This window comes from Seriola lalandi, unplaced genomic scaffold (genome assembly GCF_002814215.2).
Source record: "Seriola lalandi dorsalis isolate HSWRI2012SDOR001 ecotype SW California unplaced genomic scaffold, Sedor1 jcf7180002054921, whole genome shotgun sequence".
Taxonomy (NCBI): Eukaryota; Metazoa; Chordata; class Actinopteri; order Carangiformes; family Carangidae; genus Seriola; species Seriola lalandi.
The window spans coordinates 875,923-896,500 of NW_019525473.1; the positions used below are offsets into that span (position 1 = coordinate 875,923).

At 41.5% G+C, this 20,578-nt stretch overlaps 1 protein-coding gene across 2 annotated transcripts in view; it reads right to left on the reverse strand.

Annotated features, from left to right (window-relative positions):
• Window positions 1-20,578, reverse strand: part of sorcs1 (sortilin-related VPS10 domain containing receptor 1) — a 168,018-nt gene that overhangs the window by 12,855 nt on the left and 134,585 nt on the right. Inside the window, exons 14-21 of one of the 2 annotated variants that reach the window (XM_023431397.2) lie at window positions 20,287-20,394; window positions 16,770-16,887; window positions 14,778-14,911; window positions 11,811-11,924; window positions 6,414-6,585; window positions 4,581-4,767; window positions 3,713-3,846; window positions 1,956-2,079 (exon numbers count right to left, since the gene is read on the reverse strand). In XM_023431397.2, coding sequence (XP_023287165.1) covers window positions 1,956-2,079; window positions 3,713-3,846; window positions 4,581-4,767; window positions 6,414-6,585; window positions 11,811-11,924; window positions 14,778-14,911; window positions 16,770-16,887; window positions 20,287-20,394 — 1,091 coding nt within the window. Of the gene's footprint in view, window positions 1-1,955; window positions 2,083-3,712; window positions 3,847-4,580; window positions 4,768-6,413; window positions 6,586-11,810; window positions 11,925-14,777; window positions 14,912-16,769; window positions 16,888-20,286; window positions 20,395-20,578 lie in introns of both variants that reach the window. The other variant, XM_023431396.2, reaches the window with a different exon arrangement.

Genomic DNA, 20,578 nt, shown 5'->3' on the forward strand with positions numbered 1-20,578 from the left:
ACAGGATCTAAAAGAGCCAAAAGTTTATCCACCTGACACCTGAACTCATGGTATCTGCTGATAATGAGTACCAATCCAGTTATTGGCATATAGTGATAAATAAGGCAATATTACATATCGCTCTGTGCCATTTGGTCTCCTTACATCCCCTATGCCCATGGGTCGGCATTGTGGTTTCCTGCCAGAAGCTCAAAATGAACTTTTATCAAGTTTTAAGACACAAACCTTTTACACCTTGGTGGTTTTCAACTATATATTTTAAGGATTGATGAAGGATGAAGGATTTTAGTCATCGGACATCTGGATCTTAAGTTATCAGAGAAAAATGTTAAGTAAATGTTAGACAGCTCAACTCCCAGCCGCTGGAGACGTCCTGTCGTGTTTCTGGCGAAGAGCGTCGGTGAATCACTGATTTTTAAACTAGAAACTGCTTTATCTGTGTAGCCGTTTTTATCCCCCTGCATTTGTTATGGAGAGGAGGACACCTCTGTGGATAATTCGGCTGCCGGTAAAAACCTGCTGAATTATCATAAATCATAAATTATCAGAGAAACAATCAGAACAAAGGTTAGCATCAATCTCAGTTCCAACTCTTCGCTGAGTCTCTGTCCTCCGTCCAGCGTCGCTCAAACATTGACTTTAAATGTCAAACTGCTTTATTCAGTGTTTTTAATGGTTATAAATCACTGGGTCTGTTTGATTTCCTGAACCACTGACACTGAAGGAATTTAAACCGGGAGGAGCTTACGGTAATGGTGTCGAGGACAACAACTCCCGTGATCCCACGCTATTTCACGACGTCTCCCAACTCCATTTTTTGTTATTGATTTGAAGTTACAGACTGTGCGTTTAATTTGATTCATGCACACCAGGACGACACTCACTTAATAAGGTCAATTTCAGAACCAATATGGATCCAGCGGATCTGACTGCTGCATTCTATATAATCGGTCTATAAAATAATAATAACAGAAATCAACAGGTTTTAAGCCCAGACAGTGTGAGTCAGTCTGCTTCAGTTTTGAGCCTGGGGCGAGGAATAACCAAAGAGATCTGATCCGAGACCTGCTGGGTATGTAAGGATGGAGTGGCTCTCCAATGTAGGCAAGTGCTACAACATGCAGAGCCTATAAAGGTGATAAGAATAATTATCAATAAAACTAATGTAAGTACAGTTAAAGTTAAACCACAAAGTTGATTGATACGGACGTTTTTCGGCTTCTTTACGTCTAACTCGTATCAGAAAACCGCTGTTTATCCAGAGTCAGATAAAATATCAACCATTTGTGTGAAATTTTGTCACGTCTTGACTTGTGGCTACAAAGTGTTTTGTGAGGTCACACTGACCTTGACCTTTGACCTTTAGCAACCAAAATCAAATCAGTTCTATCCTTGAGTCCAGGTGAATGTTTGTGCCATATTTGAAGAGATTCCATCAAGGCGTTACTGAGATATCGTGTCCACGGAAAATGGGATGGACGCACAACCCGAAAAACAAAACGCCTCTGGCTCCGCGTGTCGCTGGCGCAGAGGCATAAAAACGATCAATCATTATCGATATCGGGTTACGTGAACACTTTCATCACGGTAACATTTTTGGCCCTATGTGATGGTTTTTTTGAAAACCTGTCTGATCATCTGATTCCTCTTGTTTCTTGCCTCATTGGGCTTTTAAGTCATGCAGTGCTTTATTATCTATAAGAACATTAATAAGAACATCTCTTGGACATAAACACAATCCTTTATAAAAAGACTTATTAGAAAGTGGTACCACTTGGGGAGTGTAATGTTATGTTACTGATAGGAAAGATGGCCGAAACGACAGAAATAAGACCTGCTTGTAATTAAGCAGTATCATCCTTTAACAATGATAAGAACGCGTGGTGACACATGTTGTCAGTGTGTTTACAGAGCTACAGAATCCCAGTGGAGATGGGGTTGAACCGTCGGCTCACCGTGGACAGCGATGTTTTTTCTGTCCTGCAGAATAGTATTCCCTGCAGACACCTGCACAGTGACAGTATTGATACCTTCCCGGGAGAACGTGCACGCTACACTTCCCTCTAGGGTGATTACTGGCTGCTGGGGGAGAGAGAGAAGGGGGAGGGGAGGGAGAGAGATGGAGAGAGTCACTCTGGGGCTTCCCGAGAGAGAACCTTATCAATGCCTGGTTAACATCTCACACTGCTGTTATTTACACTTCAGAGGTGTCAGCCTGCTGGCACACTCACAAATACACACACACACACACACACACACACACACACATGCACGAGCTGACACAAAGAGCTTTGCAACAATCTGTCCCGTGCTGCACACAGTATCACGGCCCACAGAGAGTTCCCTGTGTGACACCAGCAGCTCCTTCCTGTCATTACTCACGTCTCCATTTGTTCTTCCTATAGCTATGAAATGCTAATGCTGCTGCGGTTTATTACCAACTGGCATAACTAGCTTGTCCTTGTGGAAGGTCCCTGCCGGTGCTGAACAAACACATTTACACAACTACAATTATTGAGGACAGATAGTGACAGGTACATACAGAGCATCTGGTGTGCAGTGCATCTGTAGGTTGAGATAGATGGAGGTTGGTTTAGTATCTCAAGATCATCTCACAGTGTGAAATCTTACTCACATTATGCTACCATTTTGGAAGTAGAGTTTTGTTTTCTATAAGTGAGCATAAGTCACTACATACTAAGTCACCTACGTACAGTTTTTAGTTGCACTCCCTCGGGGCTAAGCTAGCTGAACGTGACGTTGATGGAGCTGGCAGAGTAACATATATTAATCTAAAGGCAAAGTGGATTTAAGATGAAAGTCAGAAAGGTTCAAGTGGGCATGCATAGATTAGCTCTCAGTTAAGTAAAAAGTAAAAAAAAAAAAAAAATGCTTTAACTTGAGGGGGGTGGAGCTAATCCAGCGGGCATCGGGGTGAGAGGCGGGGATAACCCTGGACAGGTCGCCAGTCAATCACAGGGCTAATACATAGTGACAGAAATCCATTCACCCTGACATTCACACCTACAGGCAGTTTAAAGTCCCCACTTCACCCGCCCGCCTCTCGACTGTGGGAAACCATTGAGAAAACCATTAACTCAAAATGACTTTTTCAATGAATGATGATTATTAATGGATTACATTTTTCAAATCCAACACTATTTCACTGAGTGACTGCAACAATGTTTCTGAAAAGACGCTTTTCTCTTGTTTTTAAAATATACTGTATATATATTTTTCTGTTGATTAATTACAGCAAAAGAAAATTCCACTCATCTCCATTATTTTGGGGAGGCAGCACAATTTTCAAAGGCTGAGATCTCACGATCTGCGCACATAAATCTGAGACTATCTGCAGGGCTAGATACCACTAAGGCTTAGAAGAGGACACTTTAACTCTGTGGGATTGACAAATTTGTCTTCATCTTTCTTCAGTTCTGACGGGCAGCTTCAGACCTTAGTTGGAGCAGTTTAGCGTCACAATAAATTTTAGATACACTGATATACTGCATCAGAACGCTGCAATATTTATTGAAGCTGATTGACAATACCACAATGTAGCAACCTGGATGCTGCAAACATAGCTCAACAAAAGACTGATTCTCACATTTTGGAGCAGAAGAGTCAGCAACCTACTTACTTGCCAATGGGCAAGAAGTGTAACAGAAGTAAAAGCTCAGAGAGAAGTGGGAAAAGTCTGAGTGTACAGTACCTCTGTGTTATTTCCGATCCACCAGATGTAGGTGACCGTTCCCACTTGGCTGGGCCACAGAACGGCGGTCAGGTTCACTTCCTTATTCCTCACCGCCACAAAGGGAGCTGAGAGATGGATATACTCCAGCTGACCTGCTCGGGCGCACACATATATCACGGAGTGAACTCGATGTAACTGCGTCACAATGCGCAAAAAAAAAAAAAAAAGAGCATAAAAAGAAAGAAACAACAACTTTATCATTTCAATTGAAAACAGAAAAAAGGGGGGGGAGAGTAGGTTTATAGGTTGGTGCAGGATGGGGAGAGAAGGGTTCGTGAGTTTGTTCAGCATTCTGTCCTGCGTTGGGAGCGTCGGCTGCCATCTGTGTGTTATTTTTCATCTGTGGCGCTCCTGAGCCTGCGGTGACTCTATTTGTATGGCTGGCACATAGGATTGACAGATTGGTGGGGGCAACAGCGCTCCCTGATCAATAAGTCAGCTCCGTTACATCTGTCACCCCCTTGAATACACCAGGGGTGGTCAGCCCTGTTACATATGAGGCTGCAGCGGCTTCTGTGGGCTGAGTGGCTATGAAGCATAAGCTGACTTGAGTGGAAGTGTAATGGGATTTGTTCTACCTCACTTGTTTGTTTGGTTATGGGAGGAGAGCATGTTCTGTGAAGAGATAAGGCACAGAACGTGGTACACTGAGTACAATCTGACAGCTGCACTTCAACTAAATGTGATAAAAAAGTGGAAAGTAAAAGGAGCACAAAAAGTGAAGGAACTCTCTCTCTCTCTCTCTCTCTCTATATATATATATATATATATATATATAAACACACAAGAACATTTGTAAATACAAAACTCTTCATCATCATCTCACATGTGACATGCAGGTAGAGCATAGCGGTCTCTGAGCCGAGGTTGTTCTCCCCGGTGGCAGACACTCGGTAGATTCCCACAGCTTTGTAGATGTGTTTAATCCCGTCCTCGATGGAGCTCACATTGGAGTACGTCAGAGCGTGGCCGTCTCCAAAGTCCAGAGTGATGCTCGTCCTCGCCCCATCGCCCTGCGGAGACACACACTGTCAGGAAACCTGCAGGTTTCGGCCTCTTTGTCGCCCAGAGATTCACTCGGGTTTGACGTTAGATACAAACCAGCACAGGAGACTTTTTTTTTTTTTTTTTTTTTTTTAGATATTTTGATGTGTCCACCAAGTGGTTTTTAATTGAGCTAACGTTCTTTAAATATCAAATCAATATGAAATCTGATTTCATGGTATTTACTGCCAAAATAGATGTAAATATAATTCTTGCTTTTTCATTAATAATAGTAATAATAATAAACTTTATTTATAGAGCACTTTTCATACAAGAAGTGTAGCTCAAAGTGTAGCTCAAAATCAAATAGTATAATAAAATAAGGGCGGTTAAAGGACAATGAAAATAGACCATAGAAAGACAGTAGATGTAAAATATGTAAATAGAAACAGAAACCAGTAAGAATAGTCAAATATAAGAGAATTAATTAACAGCCAAGTTACATTAATGGATCTTCAGCTATCGTCTAAAAACGTTCACAGAACATCTCTTGTAGCTCTTGGCAGGGTATTCGAGCATAATTTAAAAAAAAATAGCTGCACTGTCTATTTTCTTGTGTGTAAAATTATGTGAATTTAAAACCCTGGCAGTAGAAGATCTGAGCGCTCGTGAGGGATTATAAAACTACAGAGAATCTGCAATGTAAGCCGGTCACAAACCATTAAGAGCTTTTAAAAACAAATAAAACAACCTTAAAATCTATTCTAAAAGATACTGGGACCCAGTGGAGTGAAGCCAAAACTGGGGTAATATTCTCTCTCTTCCTTGTTTTCATTAAAAGTCCAGCAGCACAGTTCTAAATAAACTGCAGTCTTTCAAATGACTGCTTTGGAAGAGCAGTAAAAAAGAGCAGTGCAATCTAATCTAATCTAATCTATTTGAAATAAAAGCATATTTATGGATGAGGAACGGCCTCTCTTTGGCAATATTTCTTAAATGAAAAAAAGTTGTTTTGGTCACCTTATTTATGTGGGAAGTAAAATTTAATTCAGAGTCTCAAATAATGTCTAGTTGTTGGAAACAACTCTTTTCCTGGAATTCTTGGTGTGTTGTTTAAGAGCAGAAGCGACTATAAGGGCAATTTTGACTGTTAAAATGTTTCATCACTCTGAGTTTATATCAAACTACTAACGTCATGGTAATTTTTTATGATTAATATTCATTATTATTTCTTATTTTTATTGATAATACCACATTTACCTATGAGTATTACTATTATTATACCCCTCCACCCCATACTACCTACTCATGTATGTAGTTTGAATATAATGTTCTCAGAGCTCCACATAATTTTGTCATAGAAAGAACGCCAGTCAGTTACAATTTCATTTCAGTTTGTCTACATTTGAAAACTTTAAAAACTGTAAAGCCTGTTTTTCCCTCAGCGGGAGAGCTAAACAGGAAAAGTGCTTCTGGTGTCACAACGTGTCACTTCTGCTTCGATGTGACAGTCTGATCAAAGGGAAAGCTCCATTCTAAAACCATCAACTAACAGCAACTTATATAAAAAAATACTTTTAATTCTGACTTTCAGACTGTTCCCCTCTGAATACAGTGACATTTACTTGGTGTGCAGGTCCATGACACTTTTTGAGAGGTACAGAAAACAGCTCACCTCCTCCAGAAAAACAAGGAAGGTGACATTGGCGCCTAATGTGGCTGTCAGCGTGCCCTCACTGGTGACCAGGTGGAGACCTTTGGGTGCTTGGATGGAACACTGCTGCCTCCTGGCTGTGTACTCCACGCTGACTCCGGCTGTACAGTTATTAGAGACCACCTTCCTGTAGCTGGGGGTGGAAAAACACAAAAAGTTTGTACGTGTAGATATGACTGGTTGTACATTTATACAGATGTGGAAACAGACGATTTAGATTCTCCTTACAGGTCAGAAAAAAACACTGCGTCTCAGTAGTGGTGTTTGCATGTGATGATAAACAGGGTGTGAAAATGTTAATGTTTCTGAACCAAAGAGCCATGTTGAAGCTGTTCCACACATTTTAAAATGGACAGACTGTGATAATGTCACTATACGCTCCTCATTTACTTCTACTTTACTTCTCCCTGGCCGTGTTTGTTCCTCCATCTCCCCGGACCTGCCATTTTCCATCCGCCCACCAGATGTCCCCTGACTTTTTTCCTGTCTCAATATACACCTGCTCACTTGTTATCTATTCCCAATAACCTGAGCTTTCCTGCCCACTCAAACACCTGCTCCCAGTTTCCTCGTCCACCTCATCCAGTATAAACCTGTCATCGCCACCGGCTACTCGTCAGATTGTCTGTTTATGGTCCCATGTGTTTTCCTCATAGAATAAACATAAAGATGGACGTCACCCAGGTTTCTAAAGACTGGTTTTGAAAGCTCAGATTTGGCTGCTCCGCTGTTGCCATCTTGGTAGTGCCGGATTCCTCCATCTAGCCCTGTGGTCTAACTTACAGGTGTGCTTAAAAAGTGACTGGACCTTATAAGGACCAATCACCAACCTTGTATCCTGGTCAGTAACAAAGATTGTCTCTAAAACATCACTAAATTCAGAAGAGAAGTCCAGGGTTTTTACATCTACCAAAGGTTAGATAAAGTTAGATAAAAGTGATTTAATTCATTTGCTTTTTGCAGGTCATCAGAAGTATTGTGATGTTGCAGAAATCAATAATTGTATCTCCTCCTAGCCTCTCTAAGTATGTGTTAAAGCTCCTTTTGCACAATGTTCTGCTGCATTCTATCCTGATTCTTAAATGCCATTCTATTTGCAATTGATGCGGTCTTTCACCTCTTGTTATGTACTGTTTGTTTCTTTAGGTTTTTGAGGTATATTCTGTATATAATCAGTAACAGTCTCAGTAGCATTGTCCACATCCATCTCATGAAAGACTATACTGTCTCTAGTCCAAAGCTTTACAGTCTGTGTTTTGTGGTTTGCCACATTTGAGAGCAGTTCTGTAAGTGGGGATTGAGGTGCACTGCCTTATGGTCTGAGTTTCACAGCAGGGGTGTGACTCTACTCACATTAGCCATGTTCACACTGCTGTAGCATTTGTCTAGAATTCTGTCACCTCATGTCTTGCATGTAACGTATTGTTAGAAACTGGGAAGTGACAGCTAAAGTTTGCGATGATTGAAGTCCCCTAGAATGAAAAACAGGTCCTCAGGGGTGCGTAGTAATTGCTGCTGAACACAGCCAGTGATTTGGGGCAGGTGCACTTGGAGTGTTCCCACTGGGTGAAACATACACAGTGCAGAAGATGATATTCCCAAACTCTCAAGGTAGATATAGGGGTCTTGAACTCAAGCACATCAGTTCAATGATGGGGTTGCACAACAGTCTTATGCAACATGTGTTGTCTGCACCATTTATCATTTATCAATGATAAATTTATCAATGATAAATTGTGCAAAAAAACACGTGTTATAACAACTCAGACTCACCCCACCGCTCTTTCGCAGATGTTTCACTCCTGTCCGAGTGAATGAAAGAAAAACCCTCCAGCTCACACAAGGAGTCAGGAATGTCACGATGAAGCCATTTTCTCAGTAAACACCATGATAGATGACTCATGGTCAACATAACAAACGTGTGTGATTCACAGCTCATTCTTTTCTTCCTTGGTGACCTCACATTACTGAGTATCGTGGAGGGCGTCTGTATGCAACACCAGGTTGTTTCCCCCCAAGCAAATATCCTTTGGCGTGATTGGAGAAGTTCCAAGATAAAATGTCATAGTGCCAACATACACACGCAAAAACGTGACGATGAAGACAACGTAAAGCTAAAGAAAACAACATAAAAGCACAGGAAGGAGCATTTGTCGCAGCAGTGGTGCGCCACCACAGTACGAAGTAACTGCCCCACCTGCCGGCCTGTACCCCTACCTACCTACCTACCTGCCTGCCTGCCTGCCTGCTTGCCTGCTTGCCAACCCATCTGTCTGTGAGACTGACTCTCTTCAGGTTGCCTTCAATTTTCCTTCACTGAACCTGCCTGCATGTGTGTCTGTGTTTGGGGACTCCCTACCTGAGTTTCTACCAGCAATTGTGACAGTATGATCTGACCAGCCATGGTCCGAGCAGACTTGAAAATGAACTGTTTGATTTGTCATATATATACAGTATATATATATATATATATATATGTATATATATATATATACATATATATGTACAGGACATATATATATATATCGCTTTCCTCTAATTGGGAGCATTGGCTAAAAAGTTCTTTACCAGGGTGGCTTAAGGATTCTTAAACACCCTTTATTCCCAGCCTGCCTCCCACCAGCCACCAGCTTGTCTCTCAGTTGTCTATAGCCTCTGCCCAGCTTGCTTCCAGCCTGTCTCGCAGTCTGCTAGCTACCAGACTGCACCAAAGTTGGCTAGCTTTCTGTTTGCTCCTGTTCCCAACCAGGCTAACCTCCTGTCCCCGAAGACCTTGGTCAGTCTTCTTTCCTTGGGACTTGCCTTGGTTTTTCCGGGAGGTTTCTAGGGGTCGGGGCCCCAAGAAGAAAGCGAGGGTCTCGTAGACGTCGACCCCCCTTTGCTGCCACAAAGCCTCAGCGCCGGCTGCCTGGTGACCCAGGGCCTCCACTGTCCAATGCCATGAATGACGCACAGCTAGACCCCAAGCCCCAGACCCTGAGGCGGGGCTTGGAGGTGACCCTCCGTAGCCATCACCCTCCTGCTCTGTCTCCAGATGGATACTGCTTTAGTCACTGCCCACTGCAGCAGCCCTGCCTTCACCAATGTCCATCAAAACAGTTTTGTCTGTCTTCCCTGTCTCTCATGCGACTCCACCTGTCTGCCCAGCCTCCAGGCCTTCCTCTGGAGCGGCTCAGCCTGTCTGTCCTGCCTGTTGGTCCTGCCCGAGCTGCCCTGCTCATCGGCTCTCCAGCCTCTGGGCCGTCCATCTGAGATATCCTGCTCAGGCTCTGTCCTGCCCCGAGGCCATCAGGCTGAGAGCCTGAGATCTCATGCTCCGCTGAGATACATAGATACACAGAAAATCAGGGATGCTTCTCACCTAAAATGGGATACTCCGCTATAACTTTAGTTCTTTTTATTCTTTATATTCAGGGCTTTCTACACGCACACATAATACAGGATAGACACTGTAGAGATTAACCCTGAGTTTGTTACCTCTGGCCAATTATAGAGTTTTAGAATTTCTGACAGATCGATTCTTGTTTGACGTCCATATTAGACTGGGATGCTTGATTAATTGCCCAAACATTTTGGCTGTTGATGGATCTCTGGCATGTGAGACAACAACTGAGATTGTCTGGAAAAGCATTACTACGTCATGAACTGTTAAGCTCAGTAGGCTACAGTAGTTTTGTTAAATTCTTGGTATAACACTTATAAGAGATCGCATCATTACTAGTGGTTTATACTTGCTGGTTTAGGACTGTTTTTAAAAGCTACACTATGCAACTTTTCCAATTAAAATCTCAAACAATGACAAGATTTATGTTGATATTTTGTTGAGTTGTGTACTTACATTATCCCAAATGTTTCAACAATTTTCCAACCTTAATCAAGGTTAAAAGTCTGTTTCATTTGGTCACCTGTCAATGGTGCAATATCTCCCATGTGCATGCGTTGGCATTGTGCTTGTCTACCAGAAGTGGTCAAAATGGACCTTTATCCAGTTTTCAGCCACATTTTTACAATACATTTTCTAGATTTTGGTAGATTTCAACTATGTGTTAATTACTAAGGATTTTAGTCATCAGATGTTTGGATCTCCGAGAAACAATCCAAGCAAACTTCAGGCAGCTCAGCTTCCAGCCCCTCTGAGACATCCTGTGTCTGCCAAGCAGTGTCGGAAAAACAACCAACTCTTAATGAGAAACTGCCTTATTCAGTGTTCCTACCGGTTTTAATTACCTGGTACGCTGGTTACGGAGAGAAGAAGCTCTGCTGGTAAAAACTTTCTGAACACCTGACACCAAAGGAATCCAAACTGTGAGAAGTTGACTAAAGTAACAGCAATGGTGGTGAAGACAACAACTCCCATGATCACTTGCTACTTCATGGCGTCACCAAACACTGTCTTCTGTTATTATTGATTGAGAGACCCCTAGTGGCACACAGTGTGTTACATAGTGTGTGTTTAAATGTGAGTTATAGGCTGCAGTGCTGCCGACACCCCTTTCTTTCTCCAAGTGGAGAAACAGAATATTTGTAGTTGTAGTAATCTGTTAGAAATTCATACGCAATATTTTAAAGCACATGAAGATCCGATCATCACTAAATTGTATATCATGTAAGAGAGCAAATAAAAACAAATGGAAAGAATGGAAGAAAACATTCCACAGTTGCCGGTAGCTTTGAGCAGCACAGTGAATTAGATGATTTTTTCAACCAATCTATCGTTAACTAGTGAAGATGAAATGGCAGAAAAACAACCTTTCATTCATCATTCACTCTTCTGATGGTTTCTTTTGTTTGTGATGCATTTGCAAAGAAACATTACAAAGCCAGCCTTTTAAACTTGGACAGCTGGTGCTGAATCCACAGTGTCTACTGGAAATACAGGCTTGCTTCACTATGTTTGCATAGCCTAGCCTATTATATGAGCTCGACTTCTGCCTGAACTGCAACCTTTCCTCAGAATGGATGTTTTAAATGTGGCTTCATTTGCTCTGTAAGTATGTCAATGAAATCATTCAAAACAACAACTATTCGCATTCATTCACCTATATGTCTTGATGCCACGCTAATTATTGTGGTTTTGTCTCAATCTTCTTAGCTAGGTGTTTGGCCGACTGCCGAGTAATATTCTCAAGAGGATGAAACTAATAAATTCAGTCTAACAGTTGATTGTGTCGGTTATAGTTGACTAATGCATTTCAACTTGCCACTGTAGGAATAGTGGTTACATATCCTACCTAAACAAATAGCACTACATCTCTGCCCTGAGCTTTTCGACTCTAACACACCATTCATTCTGCCCAATGCCTGTGAGTTACTGTTGAGACTGTGTGCTGACTCTAGTCTGCTGTCCTCTGTGTTTACCCAGTGCTGTTAAGGAAAGTCATCCCCATGCTGCAACTCCTGGACATCGATGATGGATGGAACCAAAAGGCAGGGGTGCACTTGCCATCGGTCCGTCTCTCGTAGCCATAATCACTATAATGATTCAAGCGGACAAAAACAGAAACTGTTATCCATTCGAGAACCACAGAGGAAACGCTGAGACAAGACTGATGCAAATATTCCTGAGGTTCTGTTTGGAAATTCGAAAATGAGATATTTGCGGCGGGTACGTCACGTATTTAGAAAACAACCGATGTTACTCACAGACAAATCACACAAAAGATAACAGAATATTCTGATCACCTGCTCTGTATTTTATACATATTTGACGTTAGAATGCTGATACATAATTGTGGAAAACAACATGTACACATAATCGTTTTAGTATTGACTTCACAGTAGTTACAGCAACTGCTCTGTGCCTCTTTGGTGCTTTGAAACACAGCCCACAAGTTGTTTGTCCTACAAATTAAAAGGCAGAGCAGCGCTATGTCCCCAAAATGATAGGGACAAATTGCCCTAATTAGTGCGACATGCACACAGATGCAAAAGTGTTGTGATTGTTAATCAAAGCTATTAGGCGTGGTGATTTATTGTTTTGATGGTGCTTATTCCAAGAGCTGCCTCACTCAAGAGACCTGCAGACTTGGGACCAAAGCGAGAGAGAGAGAGAAAAAAAAAAAAGCAACATTAATACTGCTGATAATTCAAAGAAAGCAGGTTGCGAGGATGTGAAAACCGTTGTCTGTAGCTGGAGCTGTGATATAAACACTCACCAGCAGCAAATACAAAAGCTGTGAATTATTATTTTTCTCCTGAACACTTTGTCCTTCAAGCGGTGAAGGGTGACACACATTCAGGTGAAATCAATTGAATATTTCGTAATGAATACACACACACACACACACACACACACACACACACGCACACACACAGGTACACTTTTGAGCAGCTGACTGGTTTCCATTTTGCAGCCACAGCAGCCACCAAGAGAATCTGCTAGAGCTGCTCTGCAATTATAATCTGGAGGATATTATCCATGGAGCTGATCTCTTATCTTTTAATCCCTCACTTAAACCCAGTTCCCTTAAATCCTGGGACATATGTGTAAATGTATTTCTACTATTGATAAGGCTGAGGTTTGGTCCCCAAATACATGAGAAATACGATCTGACAATATGATCTGTTCTCCAAATGATGGCAGATCAAAACTCCACAGTGGGCATTAAACAATCAAATTCTTTTACCCAAATTTGAATAAGTCAGCACAATTGTTGTTGCTGGTTGTTTTTATTTCGTAAGATCACTGTAACTGAAAATAATTTATCTCAATGATATTTTCATTGCAGTGTAATTTACCATAGATATGTCTGTAGGAGGTGTAGTAGGAGGGACAATCTCTATATAATATGTGAATATGCGTATTTGTATAATTAACGCACTTCTCAAATTTAGCCATCTGTTAAATCAGTGGTGATCCGATTCTCTAACACTCAGTATTAAACAGTGAATAAGTGAAAAAGACTCAATCTGCGTCTCAGTTCAGCCCTGTAGGTGGGCATCAATGCTGTTGATGTTTACATTTCATTTCAACAATATCGGGATTCAAAATTCAAGAAGTCAAGGAAAGATTGATTTTCGTTTTTGTGAGAGGCTGCTGGAACCATTACATTATGACGATTATAAGATTCCAATGTGATTTTCTTGCAAACCATTTCATACTGTGTTTTTGCGATTTAGCCAATAAAACCACAGCATTAAAGTTACAGTTTTTTATGCAAAAAAAAAAAAAAAAATTAAAAATGCCTTTGCCACATCTCAGCAGCATCATGACTTTAAATCTGCAAAACACGACAGTATAAAAAAGCAGTTAGGAAGAAACCAAGATGACTGCACTGACAGCATTCAGGCATCACTCATGTCACTAAAGCACACTTCTTAAATGCTGCTGTTAGTTGAAAGCTGGTTTTGAAATTCAAATTCAAATTTATTTTGGTATATTAATATTATATTAATATTAAGAATAATTAATTTGTGTTACTTGCAATAATTTAGGATCGGGCTATAGTGGATGACAGCGACTGGGGGGGCACAACAGTAAATAATAATAGTAATAATAATAATAATGACAACGATAATATTAATATTAATAATAGTAATAATAATAATAATAATAATAGGGGAGCCATGCTATGTGCCATTGGCAGCCATTACACTATAATGCCCCCCTTGATGATTGCAATGCAATGCACAAAAGAGATTCTTGTTCTGTGGAGGAGGACACACTGACTCAGACTTAATACATAATGTAAAATTGATGTAAGCTGCATTTGGGCATTTTAAGACCTTTGCTCAAATTCACATTAACCATCGATAAGTCGATTTACCCTCCTCTTCTTGAAATGAACTCATCCCAAGAAATCTTGGAATTCAAATCCACAACACTGTGATGCCTTGCTTCCACGTGGTGGATCATTTAAAGGGAAACTCTAACAATTCAAAATTGTACTTTAAAGTTAAAGTTAGGGAGCTCACAAGATACATACACAAGTCAAAATGGAAGTAACAGAGGTTGAGATATCTTAACTATTTGCCTGTAGTTTAGGTCAAAATCCAAAAACCCTTGATCCTACATTTCCCATAGTGCAGCTAAAGTGCATCTTTCCACTGGACCCTCCCAACCCTGTCAACACCCACATGTTTCAAACTCAATGCCCCAGTTAGTAACAGGCTTTATGCTTTAAGTTTAAGTCAAGATAACTCAGACATCACTGATTTGTTTTCAGATTTAGATTTTAAAAAGCTCCTTTTAGAGCTGAAGACAACATTATACAACCGTTTTCCCACTCTAGCACTCATCACAACTGTAAACCATGACTACGCTTGGTAAAATTCTGGTGGAACAACCACAGCAAATGGGATGGTTAAAAATAAAAGTATACTTACCACTCAAAGTCAGCCTCTGTGCATTCACAGGGGCCGGACGTCATTGACACAGAGTACGTCTTCCCCATAACGCACCTGGACGTGGGCTTCAGTTTCCGGTAGATCCTTTTCACTCCCATGAGGCACGGCTCACCCTGCGGGCCCCATTTTGAAAGACAACCGAGAGGAAAGTCAGACAGTTTTTCAAAAAACAAGCTGCTTTTGTAGCACTTGCCACCATAAATAATTTACACGATGCAACCAGCCATGTGTGCTTCACACTGTGCGTGAAAAGCACTGTTGCCTTGCCTTACTTCAGCTTGTTGTGTGTTCCTGTTCAGCGACTATTTACAGGCTCTTGCTGTGTGGTGTGCTAAACTCGACAATGTTCCTCCATTGCAAGTGTGCTGCTCGAGTACTTTTTTTTTTTTTTGGAGATTTTTTTTTTTTGTGATATTCAGATGAATGATTAAGAAGGGGCGTCAGTCGCAAAAGCTGCCAGCACCCATTCCATTTTTAGCCGTGTATCTATGCGTAGGAAGTGAATATAAAATCAGTTGGAGTGCAAAAAGGATGAACACCAATCTTTTTCACGGCTTCCTCCAGCCTACACATTATTATCAGAACATTCTGTCTCTGTGCATTAGGTGTCAGTAGTGAGATGCTTAAAAACTCAGGCTGTATCCACAAATAGACTTCCAGCCCCTGAAAATGTCCTTAACTTTCCCAGTGGTCTTAAAACACAAGTGCTGTCTTCTGTTCTGAGGTGGTGTTCAGTTTATTTTTGCAGCAGATTAGGACCCACACTGCCTCTACATTTAGGCAGGTTAGCCCGGTAATTGGCTTGGACTCTTGTCGTCTTCCATGCTATATGTTTTGATCATTAGACTGCTATGAGCATATGGGCGTCTAAACCAATTACAGGACTGGGCCATGAATAATGGCACACTTTAAGTCTTTGGCTCGCCTTCAGGCCCGGCCAGGTTGAGGGGCTTGCGGGCAGGTTTAATGTATGCAGCGTTTGGGTTGGGGGGAGGAGGGTGGGGCTGGGAGGGTTCACTCAGAGCATCAGCAGGAATCGGTATAGAATCTGCATAAGTGCTCTGGGAGCTGAGAGATGTCCCGCTTTAGCCCACTCAGTACACAGCCAGGATAAAAGCAGGGGATGGTTAGCTCCTGATGAGGAAGCCCGGCATTTGATCAAGCCGACCTCTGTATCAGCCAAACTTTAAGAGGCAGTGCTACAGAGAGGACGAGCTCCACAGACTTTTTGCTTATTTAATTTCCCATGGTGGAATTGACATCTCATTTTTGTAATTACAGCTCATTAAGTTGAAACTGTTTATGAAGCAGAATGGAAGTGCATCCATGAGCTACGAGTGCTGACATCAAACACATAGGGTGCATCTGAAATCGCTCCCTATGTGCTTCCTAGAGCGCTATATTTCCTTTCTGCTGTTCTATTTGAATCTTCCTTCCTGTTGATAAATGTGTATATTAAAGGCTTTTTTCACTTTATCTTAATTATGTTTTTGCTAATTTAAAAAAAGATTCAGGAAATATAACCACACATTCAAGTTCAAGTGCAGTTTTTAAACCAAAAGCAGCACTTAACCTGCAAAATGTCACTGAAACAGACATAAAATTACCAGCAGCCTTGTGAGGGTCTGCTGCTACATGAGCCTTTGCTCAGTGACTCATAGTGCAACTGTCCATGGTGCACGATGATATTTCTTTTTCACCAATTTTACGTTAAGTTTAACAATGACACATTTTACAGTAGGAGGCCCATGTAACAACCCTTTGAAAAAAAAAGTGTTGGATGATTTCAAAATATCTTAAACGCAAATTTATCAAAAGCACACTGACTTTTTAGGCTTCAACAAGAGAAGAGAAATTTAGACTACAGAGAATGATCACAACATTTAAGCTTTAGAGATATATTTCTACCAACTGGGAAAAACAAGTGTGATAAAAACAAGTCCAGTCTCTCTATGCTGGCATAGAGCATACCTGGTTGTGGAGGTGCCATGTCTGATAATCCGCCTCTGTACACCTCCTGTTGAAGATGGACCTGAAGTCTATTTTCACCAGCTGCCACTCTGAGCGATGACTGACGTGGCCGAATATCCTGGAAAATAGCCACACATGCTGCTGGTTGTTACACACACAAAAACATGCTACGGATAATGATCGCAGTCAAATGGAGTAAAAAGGATAAAGCTGGTGATGTGCAGTATTTTTTCTTATTCTTATTCTTAGTCACAAAAGCCCACAAAAAAACCATAGAGAAAATGAACTGAGTCTCCCCAAGTATTTTATATGCATCCACAGTCTGATAGATCTTATTCCTCTGTGCCACAGAGTTCCATTTCTGTCCTAAAAAGATTAAAAAAAAAAAAAAAACAACAACAGAGAGCCACACTGTTGCACTGGATGACATTACCCATCATTATGATAAACAGGGACACTCAGTTTTTTAAAGTTTATCCCATTATCACTGGACCTGGTGCTGTGAATACTCACAAGAGGACCAGCTGTGCCATAATTTGCTGTTTGAGCATCTTGAGTACACTGGCACCTTAACATGTTGCTAGTCATGGTCTTTCTGACATCCTGCTTTTACTCATGAGTTGGTGAAGGGAAAACAGGAAACATCAGGAGAGAGAGGGTTAGGGCACGACATGCAACAAGCGTCCTACCACATCTTTACATGAGACTGGAACCATCCTTAAAAGGTTCTGTAAGCGATCGCCACTGCCACTAGATGTCACATTAGACCACCAGCATCTCAGACCAAAACAAACACTTCGCTAGCCACTGGCCTCCATTCTGCCACCAAACCCCCCCCCCCAATCAGCGAGGCGTTACGAAACCCAGCAAAAGTGGCCGCTACACACACACATCAAAAAAAGAAAAAAAAAATTTAGTCACAACCAAACCCCACGCTAGCACTGCTGTGATATGCTACGGTAATGCTGGCGGTAAGACAGCCAGCGATAGCAACATCTGCCAAACACATTTATAATATTGGTAAAAGCAAATCAGCCAACGTTAGCATGCTACCGTAGGTGGTGACTAATGAAAACAGAGATGTAACATTCTGAACCATCGAGATAGTTCACACTGAGGGAAAGAAAAAGCCAGTCGGACTGGGAAAGAAATTCAGCCTTGGTCCGCGGTGCCTGTGTAGATATAAACGTAGGGGAGGGCCGACGGTTTAACAGGGAGGGGATCACATGCTCGTTCTCTGCTCAGGACGCCATTGGTCCACTATAACTTGACGCAGAAAACACTCCTTTGCTGCTATATTATTGTTTAAAATCTCATCTACAGAACCTTTAAAGATAGAACCTGAAATATAATGCCTTTACACTTGAACTGACTTGCTGTTATTGAAAAAACATTAACTTATTTCTTCTGAAAGATTAAGGGGAATCAGAATGAATAACCATGTTTTTGCAATGGTAAAAAACAAAACAGGATCCAAGGTTATGAGACTAACCAGATAAATATTCCATCTCCAGCTAAATTGAGTGGGTGTGTTTCTCTGCACTGACCTCCCTCACCATTCATACCACAACATATTTATCACAATCAATCTGTCAATTAGCTCTCGAGGCACCCGACCATGACAGGCACTTACTGTAAAAATGAGTACAAATTGAGAAGAAAACAGTGCATGATGGTCTTATGAAAACTAATGGTGTGTCTGTCAGCTGAGAGGCTGCGTGCTGCAGAACTTATTCTCAGTGCAAACCTGCCAGCATCATCTTTACACTGCCCCTTTCCCCTGCAGCTCTTTTTCTTCTTGTTGACTATTCGTGCGCATATTCCTATTCTCTGTGCCCCTCTCTGTCTCTCCAGCTGTGCCCTTTCACTCTCCTGTAGAGCTGACTACAAAGCCGACTGTCAGTCTGTCATTTATGGCAAGTGCCATGAGATGCTGATGTAATGTCTGTGGAAAAACCCCTTGGTAACACACCCCAGGGTCCCCAGTCGTCTGCAATCAAGCAGTAGTGCTGCGTCATATCCTTATGCACTTCAGCTTTGGGCTATTCTTATGGTAAATGGGAAAGATCACAAAAGGAATCTTCATATATCTGGTTTCTGAGGACCAAAATCATACTCAGTGCTCTTCCTACTTTTAAATCCTGTTAAATCTTTTTTGACTAAAGTTTCATGTCTGTTTTCTCAGGCTTGTTTTTGATCATTTTGATCATTTTCCTTCATGTTCTTCAAATGGATAGTAACGTTGTCGCTGGCTGCCAAAGCATTGATCTCCTGTGATCATAATCTGGAGACAGCCAGTTTTGATGTTGGGTAGACCATGAGAGAAATCTTTTTTATTAATGGAAACCAAAATAGGAAGTCAGGAATGATGAATCCAGCAGGTTTAGATATAGATGCATGCAGCAGAGGCACGGGTTAAGGCAGAGGAGATGTTTGTACAGCTCTCTTTGTGAGGTCACATAATGCATTCCCCAGCCCCTTACCCTAGCCTTAAAGTCTGTTAAATAAAGGAGCTAATTGTAAGTTTTGCTACTGCTACACAGCCAACGTTAGCATTAACGTTAGCTTTTTACTTACCAGTCTAGAGGAAATGTTGCAAATTCGCCATCAAACTACATTCCTTTACTCACCCAGAGCTGCTCCCAGTGGTGGGAAGCAGCTGTCGTGTTTTGCTTCTACTTCTATCACTTCTTTTCATCTACTGAAGTTAGCACGCTAACCAGCTAAGCCCCATCCTGGTCGGCCCATCTCGTCAATTTCCGATACTGAGGCACTGCAGCATCCAGTCTCCTCTGAAGAAGTAGCGCTGCTCAGAGGGCGTTTTCTAACATCTTGTATTTTGAACACATAAATGGCCTAAGCTCTTGGCAAAACTGGGAAGTAAATATCTGTTAATGCTAATGTTGGCTGTGTAGCAATAGCAAAACTTACATATAACTCAATTAACCATCACAACGGGAAATGGTCTTGGGCCTCAATACATCTCTGATCTACTTGTATGATTGTCGACAGGTTTACTCAGTGTTCCCAGAATCATAAACCAAGCAAGGTGAGGAAGCTTTTAGTCTATATGCTCTTCACCTGTGGAACAAGCTTCCTGAACACCTGAGATCTGCTGAAACTGTCAGCATACATAACATCTTCTTAATCTTGTACATTTGCTTGTTTTGCAAAATCTTTTATCACTACAGAATCCCTTTTATAATGGTGTCCTATGTTTCCTACCTGATCTTGTATTTAAATACTTGCAATTTTATTTTTATCAAATTCATTTTTTTTGTTTTTAAATGCTATTTTAATGTAGTCTTGCCTATTTATAATGTATTTCCGTGCCTCTGTAAAGCACTTTGAAAGTGAGGCCCAGCCAAACCGCCTCACTTTTCCCAAAGTGACCTCATTCCAGTGGTGTAAAACTCAAACTGGTTCACACACACAAACATATATAGGCTATGTGTTATTACTTTGATTTTTCAGTGTGATTGACAGATCTCCGTGTTGACAAATGTTTGGCACTCACGTCATGATGAGAGTCTCTTCCCCAGGCTCTCCCAGCACCCCATCCACGAACAGGGGCATGTTCGTGAAGCTGTACTTGTTCCACTGCCGTCCTTCATCAAAGCTCAACCTGGGAACACAAACAGCTATTGCACAAGGGACCAGCGCTAATCCCCTGACTGTGTGCACAAGCTAATGACCCTGGGAGCTGTCTAACAACCTTATGTCATATTCAGCGCAGGGCTGAATGCTCAGTGAACACTGATCAGTGGAAGCTAGACTCATTATGGCTTCAAACACAGAAAGGTGAAATT